This window comes from Equus quagga, chromosome 15 (genome assembly GCF_021613505.1).
Source record: "Equus quagga isolate Etosha38 chromosome 15, UCLA_HA_Equagga_1.0, whole genome shotgun sequence".
Classification (NCBI taxonomy): Eukaryota; Metazoa; Chordata; class Mammalia; order Perissodactyla; family Equidae; genus Equus; species Equus quagga.
Window position 1 is genome coordinate 44,570,424 of NC_060281.1, and position 23,161 is coordinate 44,593,584.

General features: G+C 37.6%; 1 protein-coding gene across 10 annotated transcripts in view; it reads right to left on the reverse strand.

Moving 5' to 3' along the window:
• Positions 1-23,161, reverse strand: part of CDKAL1 (CDK5 regulatory subunit associated protein 1 like 1) — a 611,046-nt gene that overhangs the window by 514,837 nt on the left and 73,048 nt on the right. For all 10 annotated transcript variants that reach the window (XM_046640830.1, XM_046640826.1, XM_046640831.1 and 7 more), the window contains exon 5: positions 8,696-8,780. In XM_046640830.1, the coding sequence (XP_046496786.1) occupies positions 8,696-8,780 (85 nt within the window). The remainder of the gene's footprint in view (positions 1-8,695; positions 8,781-23,161) is intronic.

Here is a 23,161-nt window from a genome sequence, read left to right on the forward strand (position 1 = left end):
TAGATCATGTTGATTTCTTCTTTAATCCTGCTGAAGCAAGTTTCTGCATGCTTTCTGGGGCCTCCACCTACAGAGTTGTTAGGACAACAGCCAACACATATATTTAATTATGTAAGTATTCAATGCTATCAGCCAGCTGTTGCCAGTACATAATACACTGACCTCTTTCACTTACTCTCTTGCTTTAAAATGGCAAAAACAAAGCAACTGTTGATGTAACAGTAATCATGAAATATGCAAAATATTATTCTCTAAAAAGATTTGAGATAACTACAAAGCTCAGCTTTGCATTTTAAAATGCCTTATGACATCTGAACTGTTTTTTCTCTTCCTGATTTGCAAATTAAATCTTTCAACTGTAAATTTAACTATTCATTTTTTTAAAATCAATCAGGAATACAACCTTAAATATACTTTCTCCTTTATTTCCAATCAAATTTCTTACTGGGATATATCACATAATAATCTCCCTGCACTCCCACTCATCTCCTTGTTTTTCCATAGTTAGGGGACAAGCAACCAAAGCCTGTAATAGGAAATTGGTCAAAGTCTGCTCTGAATTATATAACTCTCACTCCTCACTTTAGAAATCAACAGAGAGCTCTTCATTTATGTTTCCAGAAAGCATGTTCCTCCAATACCATTATTAACCCCAGACTAGCTGACGGGGAAAAAACAATACAAAGTCCTAGCAACAACAGAAAGTAGACTAAACAGAACCAAGACTTAAGACTTAAGTAATACAAATTCACATATGGTAGATACTAAGAAGACCTAATACATAAACAGCAACTTATCCAGAGAAACTCAGTCTTCATCGAATGAGCTTTCAATTCAATGAATAATTCAGCGCCAGTTGTTTACCAGGCCCTGTTTTAGAGACCAAGGACCCCTCAGTAAACAAGTGAGACAACATCATTGCCTGCACAGATCTTACTGTTTGACTCCTCTCACAAAGATATGATAGTTATATGATAGTTAACTTTTCCAAGACTTCTACTTCTTCCCCTACAACAGCCATGTTGATGTTCTTTTCCCCACTTTGGTGGTATATCTGATGTTTTTTTGCTCATTCATCAAAACTGGACAATTCAATACTTGAATGTAAGATAGTGCTATGATATTAATATAGCTACATAATTTATAATGTACTTAACATGAAATAATACATTAACAGTGACTTGCCAATGCATGGACAGCAGAATGATATAAACTCTCTTCCCAAAAAACGAAACATCAGTTCATGGGGGCCAGCCCAATAGCATAGTGGTTAACTTTGCACGTTCCGGTTAGGCAGCCCAGGGTTCACCAGTTTGGATCCCGAGTGTGGACATATGCACTGCTTATCAAGCCATACTGTGGCAGGCGTCCCACACACAACACAGAGGAAGAGAGGCCCAGATGTCAGCTCAGGGCCAATCTTCCTCAGCAAAAGAGGAGGATTGGTGGCAGATGTTAGCTCAGGGCTAATCCTCCTCAAAAAAAAATAAAAGTAGAAACATGTATTGAGTAACTACAGTTGTGCATCACACTCAAGGCCAAACATTACCAGGGTTTTATCTACACCTTCCCTCTGACTCAAGATGAGATGCTTTAATTAATCCAGTGGCCAAGGTCCTGAAGCACGTCCTGAAGTTGACCCAGCTCCCTTAGTTTGGCAGGAAGAACAGGGTCTTACCATTCACAGCTGGGCTTCTGCTAGCACGACCAAGGGACTACTTCATGAAGCGAGAAGTCTTACCCCTTTACTACTTCCCTCTGGAAAGAAACTGTGGACGAGTGGTGACAAACTCAAATTTCTTACCTCATTTAGGACAACAAGAGACAGGTTTCTTCCTAGTTTATAAGCAAAACATAAAAAGCAAAACAGCATGACTTCTTAAAAAGAGGGCCCTTTAATACAGTATTTGAAAATTGGAATGTTCTTTCCCCTTTTTGCAAATATACAGCCTGTCTTCTCTGACTAGGGAGTCACAGGGGCCTTGGGGGACATTCCTAGAATGGCTGACAAGCGGTCTTTATTAATACTGTTTCCCAGGAAAAGGAAAATCACTACATGGTAGAGTAAAAGGGTCAGAGACTCCATAAAAAAGGATTTTCCTGAGGTCAATCACCTGACCTCAAGACTCACAATCTAGTGAGAGAGCCAAATATGTCAACAAATAATAAAATGTAATATGCAACAAGAGATGTTTGTATGGGATAAAGAAGTAGCACAGAACAGAGGGCGATTACCTCTCTGGACCTTGGAGGTAAGAAGTGGGAGTTAGAAAGGAGATGAGCTTACAGATGTTATTACCTTTGATAAGAGTTCCAAAAGATGAATATGCTGCCAGGTGGGATTACATGGGGTATGTGAGTGTGCATTTGGGGGGAAAGGAGAGCATATTTCAGAGAAAAGGAAGAACATATGCAAACACATTATGTGTTTTGGAAAATCATATAATTTAGGGGAGAAGTAAAATTCTACAGAGGAGTACCAAGAAAAGAGATCAGAGAGGTAGGCAAGGAACAGATTTCAAAAAGACTTTGTTACACTAAGAAATTATATCCTGTAGCTGAGAAGGAACCGTTGCAGGGTGTTAAGAAGAGAAAAGCATGAACTGGAACAGAAAAAAAAGCTGAGAACAAGCTAAAATTCTACTGCAATATTAAGAGCAAGAGCTAAGGAGGACCATAACTAAGACATTAGCAATAGGGATGGAGAGAAAGGATTAAATTCAAAAGATATGTGGCTAGTTTATGACAATTTAATGAAACACAAGAACACAGAGGTTCACTGCAGGTTCCAAGAGGAACATTTATTACCACATAAGCAATAAAACACTAATAACATTGGACAAAAAGAAAGAGGAAGAATGGGTCGAAGGGAGAAAGAAAAAGATATTTTAGAAATAGGATCAATCCTTGAGGATGGGAAAGAAGGGAAAGGAAATGGGAAATCAAAGAAAACTCTCAGACTATTCGGTAGATAACTATACAACCAAACAAGATAGGCAATATAAATGGAAACACTAGCTGGGGAAAAGGTGAGGCAGATGATGAAGAGGATCTGACATGACTGTTTGAAGTGTCAATGGGTCATCTAATGGAGAAATCCAGGAAACAGCTGGATATACAAGTCTGGATCTTGGAAGGAGAGAGCAGTGTCAGAAACAGAAATTTGGGAGTAACCAGCATATAGACAGTATCTAAACAATAGAAGTAGGTGAGAAATGGTAGGAGGAAATGTAAAGTCATATTAGCATAACACTGTTTGGAGAAAAACAAATGCATTAGACAATACCTGATCAACAATACATACTAAGTCAAACGGTACCATATTTTGAACTACCTTTCCACTTAGAGAGAAACTTTTCGGCGGGCACAGACAGCTGAAACAATGAGACTATGACTGGTAGAAGCATACAAAGATTCACTGTATCTGCTACTGACATTTTAAACAATAACATAAAACTGATATTGAACTAAAGCCATTTCATACAACCAGAAAAGCCAAAATTAAAAGATCTGTTTAAAGAAAAATTCACAACTTACAGTACTAAAAACAAGTTTAACAAAACAACTTGCGTGATCTAAATTGTTTCTTGCAAAAGGCCAAACTAAAACCCAGTGTTATTTTTAACTTCCAATGCCATTTTTTTAATTAAAAAAAAGAAAAAGATAACTGATTACTAGCAAATCTAGCTAAAAATAGAATCAGTCGAGGTAGTGTTCTTTTTTTTACTTTTAAACTGGACAATTACTAACTTAAAAAGAAAGTACTTCTCTGTTCTTAATAAGTCAGCTTAAGGCAATTTATTTCACAAATTCAAGTTGAAATAATATTCTGGCACCATCCCCAACTTCAATTTATGATGAAGAACTCAAAGTTAAATCTGCATAAAGCAAAAAATATTTTCATAATAAGAACGACCATCCAATACTTTATCTTTGATCAACAAAATGCTATAGAAGGTGTTTTCCTACAGACAGAAGATATTATACAAAGTATCCTCTATCTCAATCACACTTTTCTTCTTTGTCCATTTTTCCTTATATTTCCAATTGTTCTTTCAAGTAATTTCAGTCAGATTTCTAAACCATCCCATCAACACTACAATTTATTTCTATAGGCAAAGGTGGTTCAAAGAACTAGTCGCTCTTGTCTGTCTACTATCAGTATGGCTAAACCACAGTGCCCATTTGGGTTAATAATGCACAAGGTCAAACAGAGGTTGACAGTCCATGATCAAAGCAAGCTAGCTATTCTTTCTGTCATTTATATAGAACACACAAGATGTGTTTATTTTCACCAGCCTCTGAATGACCTCCTTTAGGTGGCATGGAAAAGATCCCACATTTCTATAAAGCATTAACCAAAGGAGTTTTCTTATTTGATACTCTCATTAAGAGCAAATTTTGTTTTTTTGAAACTTTTGATCTTTTTCGTTTACTCAAGAAGCCCTCAAGTTAAAGGCCATATTGTCTAAATCAAATTGCTATGATGGATAAAAGAAGGACAGGGCAACTGGAAAATAAATGCTCAAAAGGAAAGAATATGCATCCAGTAGGCTGCCATCACAAAATGTGGGGCTCATTAGTGATTTTTCCAAAATTAGTAAAGGCAACAGCATTTAAGATTTCAAAGTTCAAAAGGCAGCCAAAAAAAAAAAATCATTCTTAACTCCATTTCTGCTACTTAAAACTCCTACTCTTTTATCAATCTGAACAGCAATAAAACAAACACTGTAAAACCTTAGTAATTAGATCAACTAGCAGAAAGTCAGTAGAAAGTACTGAGCAGCACAGCCCACAGATTAATACAGATACACATTTTCATATTGGGTGTGTTACTTTGACTAAAGAATTAACAATAGAATGATTTATTACCAGCACTAGTTTATAAAATGAAGATTTCCAAATAATTTTAAGCCAATATTCTCTCTGACCAAGATTAAATAATACTCCTCTCAATATTGTTTATACTGTGAAGTTGCAAAACTAATACTTCTGACCACCACCACCACCACCACCAAGAGAAACACCAAAAAGAAAAAGAAAAATCAGTCCATGACTGCCTTGTCACAAATTCACAATTTATGCATCTTAATCAATGAGACTGTATTAATCACATGAAAGACAACAAATTCCTCAGAGTTACCTTTCTTTACTGTTAAAACAAGATGGCTCAAGGGACAGAAAATGACGTGATAAGTAATTAAAGACAAACAACTATTAAATATTCAGAATACATTGGAAGAGAAAAGCAGATGATCAGAAATGATGACACACTCAGGAATGAGCGGTAAAGTGAAGCAATCATTATCTGTAGGGGGTTCAGGTGAGAAAACAATAGGTCCCAGCCGATCCTTGTAAATCTCTGAATGTGAGCATAAGTGATTGGGTGCAACAGAACAAGGAGAAAGGAAACACCCTATCAGACTCTCCTTCAATTTAAATGTTGCCTCACTATCGTGAAAAAGAAAAATGCACGCAAGAGAGGAGGCTGAAGGGAAAAGATGGAGCTAGAGGATGAGAGAAGACCAATGTGTAGCATGACTTAAGATATAAAAAAGTTTATGAACTATCTATCTATGTTTTTCTTTGTTAGGATCTGATGATGACAAGGGAGAAAACATCTAAATAAAGCAAAATGCTTGACAAGAGTGGGTAATCCATCACTGAAAGTCTTCAAATGTATAAATATCATTTGAATTTGACATTTGCTCAGTGTTAATTGTTACTGTGCCTTTTACAGGGTTATATTTATTCTGGAAACAAATTCAATGTTAGCTTAGATTTATGTTAACAAGAACTAGTCGTGATTATCAAAAGCCTTCAGAGCCATTTTAAAAAATAATCACCTAAAATATTGTTTTAAAATTTTCTTTCAATCAAGCAGAATAGTGCCTGTTCTTGCTACCACTAGCTTTGTAGTATTAAAATGACACACTTTTCTTATGTGATCACCTCAATCAAACACCATACCATTACTCTGAACCACAGTCACAACACAGTTTATAAGAGAACCCACTGAGACAAGTTATATTTGAATTTTTAAATAAACTTTTATACACAGTCTAGACGCGTATCTATTAATTACATTATAAAATTGATAACCACAGAAACTAACTTCTCTGGGCTCTGTACTTAGGGGGCATCAGTAGCACTAAAATATCTTTATATCTTACCTACCTTTCCTATAGGGAAAAAATAGATAATCTGGCAACATGACAGACTTCTCATAAAATAAAAAGCATTCTTTGAAAATGAGCAGCATCTGGTAAACATCATTCTCTGCTCTTGGTTTTATTCGTCCTTCTCCTCTCCTAAACATGACTCTAATTCCCCTGTTTCATCCCACATCACTACCACCTTCCTTTGCCTCCCACCACAGTTCAGGTAAGAACTCTTCTCTGCTCTTTGTGCAATTTCTGAGTTGAGGATGTTATCACATTTAACTATCACTTCTATGCAAACAATATAAAATCTTTCTCTCTAGTGTTGGTCACTTTGATATCTGCCTCAATGCTACAGCTGCCTACCTGACATCTTTATCTGGCAAGCATAGTAATAAAATGGTTTGCGTACAAACTCTAGTCAGACAGCATAGGTTAAAATCCTACCTACCCCACTGATGAACTGAGCCTTTGGGAACTTCACCTGTAAAAGAGATACTGCTTCATCTGTAAAACAGGAACTTAAAACTGGAATCTACAACTCACTGACAAACTTTAAGAATTAAGCTAGATAATATCAATTGATGTAAAGCGCTTCAAACAGTGCCTGCCACACAGAAGACAATCAACAAAAATCAAACATTATCCATTACTTTATTACAATGTTTAGCTGTGAATTCAAACACAGCATATTCAAAAGCAAAATATGTCTTCCTTCTAATTGAACTCCCTGTCTGGAATTCCCTCTTTCATTCTAGTCAGAGGGAGTCATAATCAATAATGTTGAAAGTGTAAAGAATTCTTTCTTCTCAAGCCAACTCCTTCTTCCCAATTCCAAACACCCCTACTTGAGATGAGGCCATCACCACCTGGATACGGAAAATCTGTCCTAAATGGACCTCTGATCTACGCTCTTCCTTACACTTAACCATCCTTCACATTGCTGCAAGAATTAATTCTCTGAAACAAAGGGAGTAACCACAGTTAGAAAATCAATTTTTTTTTTTTTGAGGAAGATTAGCCCTGAGCTAACTACTGCCAGTCCTCCTCTTTTTTCTTTTGCTGCAGAAGCCTGGCCCTGAGCTAACATCCGTGCCCATCTTCCTCTAATTTATATGTGGGACACCTACCACAGCATGGCATGCCAAGCAGTGCCACGTCCGCACTCAGGATTCGAACCAGCGAACCCCAGGCCGCTGAGAAGTGGAACGTGTGAACTTAACCGCTGCGCCACCAGGCCGGCCCCAGAAAATCAATTTTTTAAAAACTTATATTTTACAATAGTATAAAAACAAAAAACAGTGCACAGATAAAAAGAGAAAGGACAAGTTTTGTTTTGGTTTTTTTTAAAATAAATGATGTTGAAACAATTCAGTATCTACATTGTTAGGAAGAAAAATCCAAAAGATGCACAGCAGGTATATGAACAAATTATAATCCTTAGAAAGTCAAAGAAGACCTAAATTCCTTACACATGAAATAGAAAACTCAAATGTAAAGATACGAATTCTCCCGTCAAAGTCATCAAGAGATTCAATATAACCACAATCAAAATCACAACAGTATTCCTTGTTGAACTTAAAACCTTATATTCAATTTATACGGAAGGGCAAAGGGCAAAGAAAAGCCAAAACTCACTTAAAGAAGAAGAAAAAGGCATTAGCACTTTCAAATATCCAGACTTTATATAAATCTATACTAATTACAACTTTGTAGAATAAGCATCAGAATAAAGAAATCGATCAACGGAACCAAGTTGAGAGCCGAGCGACAGACCCAAACATCTATGGACACTCAACATACGACAGAGCAGGCAATACCCAGATAAAAGGAGAAAGGATGGATTTTTTAAAAACAAAAACAATAAATAGTGGAAAAATTCAGTGTCTTCTGTTGAAAAAAACCAAAATTCTTTAAAGTTTAAAATATATCGGGACCCCCTTCCTGGTACCTTACAAAAAAAATCAACTTGAATGCAGATGGATTATAAACCTAAATGTAAAACGTAAAAACCATGAAACTTTCAGAAGAAAATACTGGAGAATATCTTAACTTCAGGGTAAGGAAAGACTTCTTAAACAACAAGAGCACAAACCCAAAGGAAAAGACTGATAAATTTTAAAGCAGAATTTCTCTTCATCATAAGATACCATTAAAGAAAGTGAAGAGATAAGCCACAATTGATATTCACAACGTGTAACATGTAAAGATTAGTATATAGAATACATACAATGTATCCCACAAATAATAAAAAGGCAAACAACTCAATAGGAAAAGATGATTAAAAAGTCATTTTACAAAAAAGGAAATTCCATTGGCCAATAAACCTATACAAAGATGCTCAACATCATTAGTAAATATGAAAACGCAAATTAAAACCACACTGAGATACCATCTCCACCACCAGATTGGGAAGTCCAACTCATACTTTTTTTGATACATACTATTTACATTATTAGCAATATTTTAAGGCTTAATTTCCTGAAATCCTTACTTTGCATAGAAAAAATAGAAAAAAATCAACTTCCACTTACTTAATTGAGTTTCTAAAGTGGTCTTCAGCTGGGTTTTTTACAGTACAGCTATTCAGGAGCCATAAATCTGCGTCTGAAGCATTTTCTATTAAAAAAATGAATATGAAAAAGAAAAGTAAGTATCACATTTAATCATTCAAAAATGACTGTTTACTCAGATGGCACTGAGCCTGCTGGCGGAGGGCGGAGAGAGGCAGTGCACAGAGTCAAGTAACCAGGTGATTACAGGACAGTAGGTAACTGCTATAACATGGAAATATTCATGAGAAATAAACACAAAAATGTATAACCTTTGCTCTATCTTTTCATTTAAAATATGAAGAGGACAAGCATTTTTTTTCTTTATTTTCAATATTTGCGAGTATTTAATAACTTCCAAAAACTAAAGTGAAACTAGCATAATTTTACCTTTGAATATGAAATTAATTGCCCCTTTTTGGATTGTATGTTAATATTTTTCAGGCACATGTATTGTCATACACTGAATATTCTTCAGCTTGAGACATTAAAAAATATAATTTGTCTTCCTTGAAAAAGTTAATGATTTACCTCAAAGTGAACCTTTTATTTCCTCTCACCAATTTGATTAAATATTGTTATATACTGTAATAAACTCACTAGCAATGCAGCAAATAACCCAAATCCATCATGTTTGCTGAAATGACTTTATAAACGCCTATAGTGCTTGAGCTACACCAACTACCTCGTTGCCTAAAAGGACTCATACATTAAAACAGAATTACCGCAATGAAAGGAAAACCAAAATTAAAAACTACAGCACCTCCAATGGTATTTCAATAAGAACAGAAGCTAAGGTCAACAGACATAAGAACTAAGAGGATATCCAAATGTCTGTGTGTACATTCTCTACCTGGGAAGGGCACTTCAAATGAAAGCACTGTAATTCATTACAAATAGTGCTGCAAGGAATACCACTGTGCACACATCATTTTGTATTTTTCCCAGATTATCTTTGGAATCAAGCCCAAAGAAGTAGGATTTGGGGGTCAAAGGATAAATTCTTATGTAATTCCATTACATACTGTCACATTCCTGTCCATAAGGGCTGTGCCACTTTGCAATGCTGTGAGCAAGGCATGAGACTGCCTGTTTATCCATGACATCGCCCATGGAGTGTGCTATCAAACCTCTGTACTTTTGCCAATCTGGTAAGAAACAGGATGCTAGTGAGGTGTTGACGTGTATTTCTCTTATTATGAATGGATTAAGCATCTTTTTACATGTTTAAGAGCCATTTGTGGGGTTTTTTTCTGTTCTCTCTCCACATCTTTTGCCCCTTTTTCTATCTAAGGTTAGTCATTCTCATCTCAAGTTTTAATTTACTGATACACACACACAGAGGATGTTCACCCTTTGTCTATGACAGAAGTTACAATATTTTTTCCCGGTTTGCCATTTTACTTTTTTATAGAATTTCTTCATGCTTTTTTATTTCTAGGATACCAAATTTATCAACCTCTTCTCTTTTTTCTTGATTTTGAGTCATAATTAGAAAGTTTCCTCCACTCTCAGACTAAAGAATTCACCCGTGTTTTTTTCTAATACACATATGGTTTTACATTTAGAGCTTTGCTCTATTAGGAATTCATCCTGGTATACAATGATCTCACCGAATTTTTTAAATGTAAAAATGAAATAAGACCCTATATTCTCCTATCAAATTAGAAAATATTAAAAAGTGTGATACTATCTAGTGCTAGCAAAAGAACAGGGAAACTGGCAACCTCTTACTCAGCTGACGGCAGTCTACACTGATGAAACTCTTTGGAATGCAATGTGGGGATAGCTATCAAAAATTTAGGGCCAGCCTCCGTGGCCTAGTGGTTAAGTTCGGTGAACTCCACTTTTGCAGCCTGGATTCGGTTCCAGGGCTCGAACCTACACCACTTGTCTGTCAGTGGCCATGCTGTGGTGGTGACCCACATACCAAAAGAGTAAGATTGGCAGGCAGCGGATGTTAGCTCAGGGCAAATCTTCAGCAAGAAAAAAAACATTAAATGTGCATCAGAATTCCTCCTACATATGCTTGTAGGATACTTGCATCACATACACATATATTTATACAAACACACACACACGTATGTACATATATATATATACACACACACACACACATATAAATTTTAAAATTCTCATTGAAGATTACTGACAAAGCAAAAAGCCTGGAAAGCCTACATATCCATTATAAGGAGAGTGGCTACATAAATTAGGAAACTGTAGCCAAAATACCATTCAGCTATTTAAAAAGCACGGTAAATCTACAAGTGCTAATTTAAACTAATCTTTGTCATATCATCAGATGAAACACAGCAAGGTGCAGAAGACTAAGTCCTGTATTTCGTTTGTCTTTTAAAAAGGAAAAAGAGAAAAAAGTAAATTCTGTTTTAAGCAAAGAAAATTTCTCAAAGCATATACACGAAACTGTTTGAGGTGTTTGCCCTTGGAAGTGAGACAAAGGTTCAGTTGTAATCCATTCATGTGACCTTTTATTTTATATTCTTTCTCTTTTCTTTTTTAAAATTTGCATGAACAGTACTTTTATAATTTTATAAAGCTTAATCTTGAGAAGGGATACATTAATATTTAATTTATATCCATATGTACTGTTTGAATTTTTAAAAGAATGTATTGCCCTTTCATGTAAGAAAACTAATCAAGCCTTTCTAATCTTTTTAAGTTTCCTTTTCCATAAAGTTCAGAATCAATAGTGTTCTGTCATTTTAAAGTGAGAACATAAACTATTTTCCTGCTATGATTCATCACAAAAACAAGTGATCTGACATACATTTTCTAAGGGACTTTTCTCCCCACTGCTAAAAGCTTTTGTACTCATGGAACCAAGAAAATTATGGTCGTGGACGCACTACCCACTTTGAGTGTAAGGACAGAGAAACAAACTTATTTGTTTTAATTGAAACACATTTACTTTCCAAACTATTTCTTTATGTACACAAGATAAATTACTTTTAAATCTAAAGTAATAAAAATCTGATTAGCAATAATGATAACTAACATTATTAAGTATATATTATGCATTCAGTAATGAGCCAAGCATGTATTCTTTTTTTTTTTTTTTTTTCCATTTAATCCTCCCAATTTGAGGTGGGTTCATTTTTACTCCAATTTTACAGAGGAGGAATCTAAGGCTTAGAAAGAAAAAGAAACTTGCCTAAAACCACACGGTAAGGGTGGGCCAGGGTTAGAAATCCAGACAAACTGACTCCAGGGACTGTAAATTTAAGGAAATTAGAATGCCTCATTTGTGGCTCTTTGCCTCTTGATCAAAAATAATGCAGACAACATCTAAAAAGAAAATAAAGAAGTATTACATGGCCTTGAGGTTGCCTCATGATATTTCTAAGACTAATAACCAGGCTTCAAAAGGAGCTGTTTGGCTATTTCCAAAATTTCCAGATCTTGAACCTGTCAGCTCTAGGCCTTCTGTAATCAGTGGGAGACATGCAAGTAAAGGGAGAATTAAGAATGAGCTCAGGATCATTACTCCAAAGCACAAACTGACTCTCACAGCAACCAATCTTCCCTTTACCCTGCAGGCTTCTGGATAATGGTGGCATTAAAGAAGGGATGGGCATGGTTCATATCAACACTACTCAGAACAAAACATTTATCCTACACAACTGTTCCATTTGAAAGTCAACTAGAGGAGCAGCATAAACAGTAAGAGGAGTCTATTCATAGATCTAAGTAAGGCAGTTACGCAAGCCGAAACAAATAAAAATTCACTAAGAACATGAAGAGGGGGAAAAAAGTTTGTTTTGGATCCAACAGCATTTTGGGGGAATTTCTTTACCACAGAACTCTGAAAGACAAGTCAAATCCAAACAGTTCAAATGTCCATAACGCTTAATCCTATCTGGGGAGTTTATCTAAATAATACAAATTATTGGCTGCCCATTAAAAACTCAGAGAATAGGGCTGGCCCCATGGCCAAGGGGTTAAGTTCATGCACCTGGCTGCAGGCGGCCCAGTGTTTCGTTGGTTCGAATCCTGGGCGCGGACATGGCACTGCTCATCAAACCACGCTGAGGCAGTGTCCCACATGCCACAACTAGAAGGACCCACAACGAAGAATATACAACTATGTACCGGGGGGCTTTGAGGAGAAAAAGGAAAAAATAAATAAAAAAATAAAATCTTTAAAAACTCAGAGAATAGAGTATGCTTTAATAAGAGAATTTAAAAGCACCTCTAAGGTACATCTTGAAAAATAATTTCTTAAAATCAATAAGAGACAAAATAAAAATTCTAGTCAAAGGATTAATTTTTTTCTTCTACATCTCATTAATTGTTCTTTATATGGACTGTGTAATGCACAGCATGGGGAAACCATGTTTTCAAAATCTGTTTTATAAAAGCAATTAAAGTGATCCACAAGAAAAATATTCTTTTAGTCAGCTAGGGTTGAAGGAGTTGGAGGATGGGAAGATGAAGATGGAGGAAAAGGAGGAACAAGCAGGGGAGAGGAGGAGAAATGAAAGAAAGAGACAGAGACTGACAAACAGTATCTACAGCTCCCAGTCTGAAACACCCAGTGCAAGAACTAGCCCCTCCACTGTCTACTATTGGTGATTGGTGTGTTTCTGAGTGAAGCAGAACACAGGAGCTCCTAGGGGAATGCACTTATTCTTGGAGATTACTCGCACAATGAGTTTGTTCTTATAATAGTCCTGCTGAGTGCTCTGCAGAAATAAGATGAGGAAACCACTGGTCAGCTTGAACTCCGTTTACTGTATGAAGGGAAAAAGACATTTTTTTCTTTTAAAAGAGAATTAATATCTGGCAAAACTCTACCAATAACTATTGAAAATTAATTACATAGCTATGTAGGCCTGGTCATAATCAAAACCAGAGTGTTAGACAAACCATTTACTTACGATGTGTAACAGAACATTGCTAATATTCCCCTGTCCTCTTTCCAAATTAAACTGCTATGTTGACCTGGCACATAATTACTTCAGAAGTTACTACATCTAAAGAATCCCTAATAGGATATCTATTTCTACATGTTAAATAGGTTAATAAATGAAGAGGTGATATACACACCAAACAGACTTCACAGGGCACTTCAGGATCAGGTCACCACCCCTCCACCCAAAGCCACTGCTCAGCGTGCCCATCTTGTATGCTAATATTTCTGAGCTTTTAGGCCCTCAGGCCTAATAAGTAAAACTCGAAAATTGAGAAGACCAAAAAAAATCTAATAGAAAAAAAATGGGCAAGGAATATGAACTCAGCATTCACAAAAAAACACATATGACTCTTGAACATACAAAAAGATGCTCAACTTCATTCTTAATAAATGAAAATTAAAACTGCACTAAGGAAAAAAAACTGTACCATTTTCACTTTCTATGTTGTCAAAAACCCAAAAGCTTGATAACATACTGTACTGACATAACTATGAGGAAACAGGCACTCGCACGTGCTGCTGGTGGGAATGTAAACTAGAACACCACCTATGGCGGCAATTTGACAATATCTACCGAAATGGCAAATGCATATCCTCTGAACAAGAAGTTCTAAGAATTTAGCCTACTGCAAACCTATTACACAATTAAGGTCATTCATTGCAGCATTATTTATAACAGTAAGAGGTGACTGGTTAAAGGCATTTTAGTATATTCAAAATTAAGACTCCTATCAAGCTCCTCACAAAAAAAAAAGAAAAATGAATAACCTCTAAGTCCTAATATAGAAAGATCTCTCAGACATATTGTTCAGAGAAAAGAATAAGACACCAAAAATATATACACTATGCTACCACTGGAAATCTAGAATACATATTCATATTTGTTTGTATTTGCATAAAAAAATTGGGGGATGTACACCAGAAACAAACAGCAAAGGCCAGGACCAGAAGGAGGGAGTGGGAACAGGACTGATGGGAGACAGGGTAAGAGGAAAACTGTTTCTTGTATAATTTATTTTCTATTTTTGAATCTATTCAAAAATTAAGTATTTTCAAAGTAAAAAATAGCAATTATAAAAACTGTAGCTTGTCTTAATCTTCCTGCTATCTCCCCATTTCTTTACTCCCTTTCATAGTCAAACATCTTGAAAGAACTGTCTCTGCACCTGCTATACACTGTCACCTCCCATTCACTCTTCCACCACTTCATTTTGGTGAAGACCTTCAACTACTCCCCATTTCCCTGAATTCGCTTTCATCAAGGGAACTGACATGAAATGCCATAGACAGTAGCATGATGCAGTTAAACACTGCTTTCTTCATGGTCAATAGCATCACTCTCCTGTTTTCCTCTTACTTCTTTGGGCTCTCTACTTTACCCATCCCTCTCTGCCCTCCACGAATTAGAGTTCCTTAGAAGCAAGATTTTGGTCCCCTTCTCATCTATTCCCTAGATGAGACCATTCTTCTCATGGTTTTAACTACTACCATTGTCCTGAGACATGATATCCAAATTTATACTTCCAGTTGAACTCATAGCGAGTGAACTCACTATCTTATTTTCACGGCAATAGAGTTATTTACATAAGATCCACCAACCAACTCACCTAACAACATCTCTGCCAGAATATAGCAAAGAAATATTAAAACTTGACACAAATCATTTCCAAAATTGAACTCTCAAATTTTCACCCTGCATTCATCAGGTTCTAGTTAGGAAAACAGAAGCCACTCTAGGCATTAAAATAAGGAAAAATTAATACAGAAATGTGGTTACACGGGCGATGGAAAAGCCAAGACACCAAATGGGGAATGGTGACGCAACCCTGAGATAAGTAACAGCAGGAAACCACTACAGCCTAAGGGCTGGAGAGACCCACTCGAAGAGGTGGAATTATGAGAGCCCAGAAGCTGCGATAATTTGGCAGGGGCTAGAGTGGCAGCAGGAGCTGCTCATGGGGAGCTGGGACTACAAAGGATGGAGCTGTTTGATAGGAAATGAAGCCACAGGGATGAAACTGCCACTTCCTGAGACATGACACAGAGCAAAAAGAGAGGGAGGAAAGTACCCTACCTTCTCCCTACTCCTATCCTCCAGTCTTCCATCAGTGCCTCCTATTGGCCAAATCCACCCAAAAAAGCCAAAAGGTAAAGAAGACTGTCAAATGAAGTTCCATGATACAGAGGACAGAGAAAGTCGGAATGAAATCTGATAGCCAACAGGCAAACGACTAAATCCCACCTCTTCCTCTCTTCCCCATCTCCATAAATGGTACATTTACCCAAAAGCTGAAACCAGAAACCTGGGAGTCATCTTTAATCATTTCTTTCACCTCACCATCTCCTGCAGCAAATCCAACAACTCCCAAAGGAGGAGACTTCACCTCCAAAATAATATGAATACATCTGCTATTTGTCTTCATCACCACAACCCTTGTATAAGTCACCACATCTCACTTACGCCATTGCAATAGTCTCCTGCCATCCCTATGGTTGCCATAAGGCAACTTAGAAAGCTATCAGTGAACCAAAGGAAAGCAAGAAGTTTTTTTTGTTTTAACAGTCATGAATAATCTATACTTAAAGATAATTGAAAACTGCGTAAATAGGATACCTATATTTGAAACCATATTTTGATAAGGGAAAAAAGGTCATTATTGAGAATTTACTACACACCAAAAAGTAGAGTTGTTAAATATATATAATTCTCTCCTTTTTTAAAAAGAACTCAGCAAAATAAAATTTCAGTTTACTGTTGGACAACATTGTTTCATCCATACATCAAACAGGCCAAAATAAATATACAGCAACTTCATGGGGAAAAAAAAAAGAAACTTTTTATCTTTGGCCTTTTTAACCATCTCATATAACCAACAACTTATGGTACAAATAAAAGTTACTGACATGTTGAGAATCAGATGTTTTGTTGTCTTTGTTTTTACAAGGTTTTTTTCTCCTTTGAGATTATAATGAACACGGTCACATCACAAGTCAAGTCAGAAGTAGGACAGAGAAGACTCCAAAAGCTGGTTTGGTCATCCAAGATCATTAACATGTATAAAAATACAAAATGTAAATTTAAAATACAAACAAATTTTCCTTTTAATGTACTTTTAAGAACAAAAGCAGGGCCTTGGACGTTTTGTTTCCTTTTCCCTCTCCTGTTGCACATTCACATTGTGGTTTTGGTCGGGTGGCAGAGAGCTTATCATATGCAGATGGCACTGCCCACAGCGGTCAGCTGGGTGGGCCTCTCTACTAGAAGGCAACCATGTTTAGATTCTGAGATGGGAAGTGCAGGTGGTGAATGGATCACGCCAGCCTTGTTTTCCTTTCAACTTTTCCTTTTTTGCTTTCTAGTCATCCTCATCGGTCTTCTGCTTCTTGGTGTCAACATCGTCATCCTCATCATCTTTAGCTGCCCATTTACCCATAGCTGCCTCAGTCTGCTCATCTTCATCTCCATCCTCTTCCTCCCCATCTTCTTTCTCCTCCTCCACTTCCTCCCCATCTTCTTCCTCTTCTTAGTCTACCTCATTGGCAGCCTCCTGCTCCCCATTTTCCTCATTAGCGTTCCCATTAGCAGGTGCATCTCTTCCACTTTCTGCCTCCTCCACAACTTCCTTCTTCTCCTTTAAGTCCTTGGTGGTGATCTCGGAGCTGGTGTCCAATGCAGCAGAATAAAAAGAAAGCCAGAGTTTGGGGGGACTCTGGCAATAAAGTTGCCTGAGTCCACGTCTGTAGAGGAGGCACCCCGAATAGGTGGCTACAGCGAATGGGAAGCCAATCCAAGCGACAATGAAAAGATGGTTTTTCAGAGCAGCCAGTCTAAATTATACCCTTAAATTCATGTATCCCATGGTAAATTTCCTTTCTGATTCAAATATTTTAAAAGAGATATACTGAAAAGAGTTCTATTTAGCCAAAGAACAAATCATAACAACCAAGACAAACCACTCACCAGCAAATTTGCAAAACACCTGGGTTCTAGGTAGATTCTACACAACCCTCAATGGTTTAGTACAAATCAACAACTCAAGTCATCTGCTAGGCATGGTACATTTCCAGGACCAATCCTAAGAACAGAAGTATCTCCTTAAAGGGAAGTTTAGATTATCTGCTGAATATTAACTCCAATACAAGAGCTACCTTTAGATTTTGACCCGGCAAACTTACTGGGTCAAAACAATTACCAATCTAGTAATCAAAAGAAAAATACCCATAGGACACTGCCAAGAGAGGAAAGATCCAGATCAAAAATAAAGCTACGGACTAGGCATAGGTTCACTACACTTCAAAGTGCAAAGAAGAATAACTTCAAAGATCTTCGAATGAAATAATGAAACAATGTGAGTGAAGGACTTTAAGGTCAGTGTCCATTCGGATTTGTCAGTGTCCATGCCATACCAATGTTAGATACTTTGAATATGACCCCTAGAGAAAAACAAAATGAGCCAGCTGTATACCAATAATTAGGTATCCAATAATCGTTGTTCAGCTGATTGATAGATATTCATAAATAATAACCCCAAAATGACAGTATCAAACTTTCTAAAATTACAAATATGTTTTACCAATTTCAGACAAAGAATAAGTAGCCACAAAGAGAAAGAATAATATCACCTTAAAGGACTACAGTCATGCACTGCATAACAATGTTTTGGTCAATGACCCACTGCATATATGACGGTGGTCTCAAAAGATGAGTACGATATAGCCAGGGTGTGTAGTAGGCTATACCATCTAGGTTTGTGTAAGTACACTCGAAATGACGAAATTGCCTAACAACACATTTCTCAGAACATATCTTCATCATTAAGGGACCTGTGACTGTATTTGGGAAAGAAGAACTATTAGAAAATCTTACTCATTTGTCACATAAGCTGTGGATTTCCTAAGGAGGGAAGTGAGTAATTATCTGACACCACTGCACATAGATGGTGAGAATCATCTTAATATAATGACAAAGATCATTTAACTAGAATTTGACTTGTGGAATATATTAATGTTACTACCTTTTAAAATTAATATTACTATCCCCTAACTCCAAATCTACTTTTCAGATTTAAGTTTTATTTCTTTTAGGTGATTCAAAATTTACTTTATTTGATTCATTTTCTAGTTACAAAGTCAAAAATAATGTATGTAGGGGCTGGCCCCGTGGCCGAGTGGTTACGTTCGCGCGCTCTGCTGCAGGCGGCCCAGTGTTTCGTTAGTTCGAATCCTGGGCGCGGACACGGCACTGCTCATCAGACCACGCTGAGGCAGCATCCCACATGCCACAACTAGAAGAACCCACAACGAAGAATACACAACTATGTACTGGGGGGCTTTGGGGAGAAAAAGGAAAAAATAAAATCTTTAAAAAAAAAAAGTATGTATTCTAGTCTTAATTTTGCTTCAAAAAACTAGAAACAACATAAAGAACTATTATAATTCAGTGATAAAAAGACAAATAATCCAATTTAAAATGGGCAAGAGATCTGAATAGACATTCTCCAAAGATATACAAATAACCCATAAACACATGAAAAGATGCTCAAAATCATTAGCCACCAGGGAAACGCAAATCAAAACTATGATCAGATACCACTTCATATCTACTAGGATGGCTATAATAATATAAATAGGGGCCAGCCTGGTGGCGCAGTGGTTAAGCGCACACGTTCCGCTTCGGCAGCCCAGGGTTCGCTGGTTCGGATCCTGGGTGCAGACATGGCACCGCTTGGCAAGCCATCCTGTGACAGGCGTCCCACATATAAAGTAGAGGAAGATGGGCAGAGATGCTACTCAGGGCCAGTCCTCCTCAGCAAAAAGAGGAGGATTGGCAGCAGTTAGCTTAGGGCTAATCTTCCTCCAAAAAACTAAATAAATAAAATAAAATAACATGTTGGCAAGGAGGTAGAGAAATTGGAACTGTCACACACTGCTGATCGGCATGTAAAACAGTATAGCTGATTTGGAAAACAGTCTGGCAGTTCCTCAAATTGTTAAGCATAAAGTTAACATGTGATCCAACAAGACTTCTCCTGGGTATATACTCCAGAGAAATGAAAACATATGTCAACACAAAAACTTGTAGATCAATGTTCACAGCAACATTATTTCTAATAGCTAAAAAGTGGGAAAAAATCCAAATGTCCATCAACTGATGAATGGATAAACAAAATGTGCTATATCCATACAATGGAATATTATTAGGCAATAAAAAGAAATGACGTACTGATACGGTTACAACATGGATGGACCTTGTAAATATGCTAAGTGAAACAGGTCAGTCACAAAGATTCCACTTAAATGAAATGTCCAAAGAGACAAAAAGGAGACTGGTGATTGCCTAAGGCTGGGAAGGCTAGGAGGACTTAGACGTGACAGCTGAAAAACGTGGAGTTTCTATTTGGGGTAATGAAATGTTTTAAATCAACTGTGGATGGATCACAACTCTGTGAATATACTAAAAGCTACTAAATTGTACGCTTTAAATGATATATGGTATGGAAATTATCTCAACAAAGCTGTTTGAAAACCAAACCAACACAACATTCAAAACTAGAGACAAGCTTGAGCCACACTGTCACTATTGTTCTCATTTCTGTACCCTCTGCCTAAATGTCCCTTCTACTCATGTGCCATAGCAAACTCACGCATCTTTCATGGCTCTATTACATGTCACTTCCCCTAAGAAGCCTTCTCTACCCTCTTTAAAAAGAGTAAGGCACTGCTTCCTGTGTAATCACAGATTAGCTTATGGCACATCTTGGCAAAGATTCATAAATATGTCTCCCCCTTAGTATGAATCCCTCAATGGACCATTCATCTTTAAATACTCAGAATCGAGCTCAGGACTTAAAAGAGAACACGCTCTTACTGTGGACAGATGGATGGATGGAAGGAAGGAAGGAAGGGAGGGAGGGAGGGAGGGAGAATTGGATGGGAGAAGCAGGGCGAGAGAGAGAAAGACTAGTTCTTGTCAAGCAATCAAAAGCTAACACTAGAGATACACTTCCAGCAGAAGCTGGGGTCAAGCTCTGATAGAGAATCTGGTATTTCTTCGAGGGGAGCTTCTTGTTCTAGCAGTAAAAAAGACTACAGCAACCTTTCACTCTATGAACACTGTGCACCAATTTAAAAAAAAAAAAAAAGCAATTACAAAAATATCATGGGAAAATGCTTTTTTAACAGGCATTATGCAACTTATAAATACAGTTATAATTATAGAAAAAGTAAAGGAAAACAAAACCCTACGCATTAAAAATAGATTAGACGAAATGTACCAAAATGTTAACAACAGCTATATTTAGATAATGGAACTCATCTTCTAGAGCTAGGTCTTCCTGGACTCTAGAGGCTTTCACACACAAGTCTGGGCCTAACGAGACATCTTCCCCAAACCTGATCCCTACCATCTGGAGGTTCTTACAGGTCTCTGGAGACATGCTCTCTAACATCTAGCTAGCTCACGTGGAAGGGATGGCTCCTCAGAGGGCTGGGTTAGGCCCCAAGGGTCTTCATCCAAATATTCAACAGAAGCCCACACCTGGACCTAGCAAGCTAAGGTTCTAAAGGCGGCCTTGAGGAAGACTATTATAATAGTTCAGAGATTAGGTATTAAGGGCCAGAGGTAGGAAATTACTTAAGGGGAAACGAAAGCTCAATTGGGAAAGAGATTTTTGTAAAAATAAAAGAACTTAGTAACTGACTAGATATGGGAAACGACAGAGGGAAAAATGAAAGGTTTCTAATCTAGAAGGCTAATCCAAAAATGACACCAGTAACACAAATGGAAGCTCTAGGGAGGAGCAGGTCAGAAGAGAAGAGTATAACTTCAACATTAGGCATGTTCACTTTAAGATCCCCATCCAGTGATACATGCAAGCAGAACTCTGCCAGAAGCAATTGTAAATGCATGAAAGAACTCATGTAAGGTCAATGATGGTGAAGTCACCAAAGATGACAGAGAGCAGGCAGTGGTGTGCAGAGGACTATTGAACACCAGTGGTAAAAACCATCAATAAGGTGGAAATATGTCACAGAGGCATAATGGGTGGGCAGGACTTCAAAAGAGGAGTGTTTGCCTGATTGAGTAATGGTAACAGAACAATGGACTCAAAGTGGCAACAAAAAGCAAAACCTATGCTGACCTCGTCTGTGCCTTATGAATCAGAGGGAATTTGCCTAGAAGTCACAAGTGCAATTAAAATGCTTGACTTAATTTCCTATTGATTTCAATTTGACTATGCAATATTAAATTAGAACTAAACAACCATATGTGCATAGTATTTTGCTACTTGCAAAGTATTTTTAAATACATTATCTCATCTGAGCTCCCCAAAAGCTCCATGAGGTAAGTATTTATAATCCCCATCTTATGGATGAGAAAAGAGGGATAGAAGGATGTTGTAACTTGCAAAGAGGCTTCATAAACTGGAAACCAGGAGGCAGGGCCAGGATCTGTCTTCGGCTCTAACAGCTGAACTGAAGCACTTTGAATTTGCTATCAATTTCCCATCTGAGGTTAGGTACTGAGATGTGGGTTGTCTTTATTCCCATGTACAGGGATTATTTCTTTCTTGATGCCCAAAACAACTAAGCTTTGCACATTTAGTCACAGATTATAATCATCAATTTTTCTCAAAGGAAAATAAATTTTACATTTAGAATGTTATAAATTACCTCTAACTACTCCTCATGAAAAGAACTATGAAATAGAAAGAGGTGAAGAAAGCAAACAATAGGGGGCTGATTAAGAAAATAACTACTAAGAAGAGACTGCAGTACCCCTTACCCTCACCACCCCTCTATACCAATTCAGTCCAAAGCCATTAGGTGGGGCCGGACGAGGCAGGCAATCATGCCGGAAGGTGGGTGGCAGTCTAAGGAGGGGTATCAGAGCCCATCCAAGGGGAAGAGGGTGTCAGAGCACAAGCAGATGAGGAAGGCATCTGTAATGGAGGGCGACTCAGCATGGAGTATCAGCACCCAGGAAACGAAGAGGGTGACCACAAAGAAAAGTGGTCTGACACAAGATGTGAGAGTCTGGGCAGAGTGAGTGTGTCCACCAAGGCAGGCAGCCTAGCCAGGGCCTCAAAACCCAAGAAGAGCAAAAAGAACATCTGCGTGGGGGGCTGCCTAGCATGGGGTGTCAGAGCTGGAGCACAATGAGATGGGCATGGGCACAAAAGGGCAGCTTGGCCTGCAGAGTCCAAGCCCAAGGGAAACAAAGAGGGCATCCACACGGGGCAGCTGGTAGCAGCTGCCCATTGTCCATTATCAGAGCATAGATGTGGTGAGGGAGGTATGCGTGCAGGAGGATGGCCCTGTGAGGTTGAGGAGCATGCCCACAAGGTGCTGGAATCCAGAAGGGGTGAGGAACGCATCCCTGTAGAGAGGCAGCAAGGTACAAAGTACAGGAGTTTAAGAGAGGTGAAGTTTGACAAGAACCAGGAAATTTACATAGCTTCAAAGAACCACCTCGCAAATTACATATTAACTACAACAGGAAAAAATAACTTTAC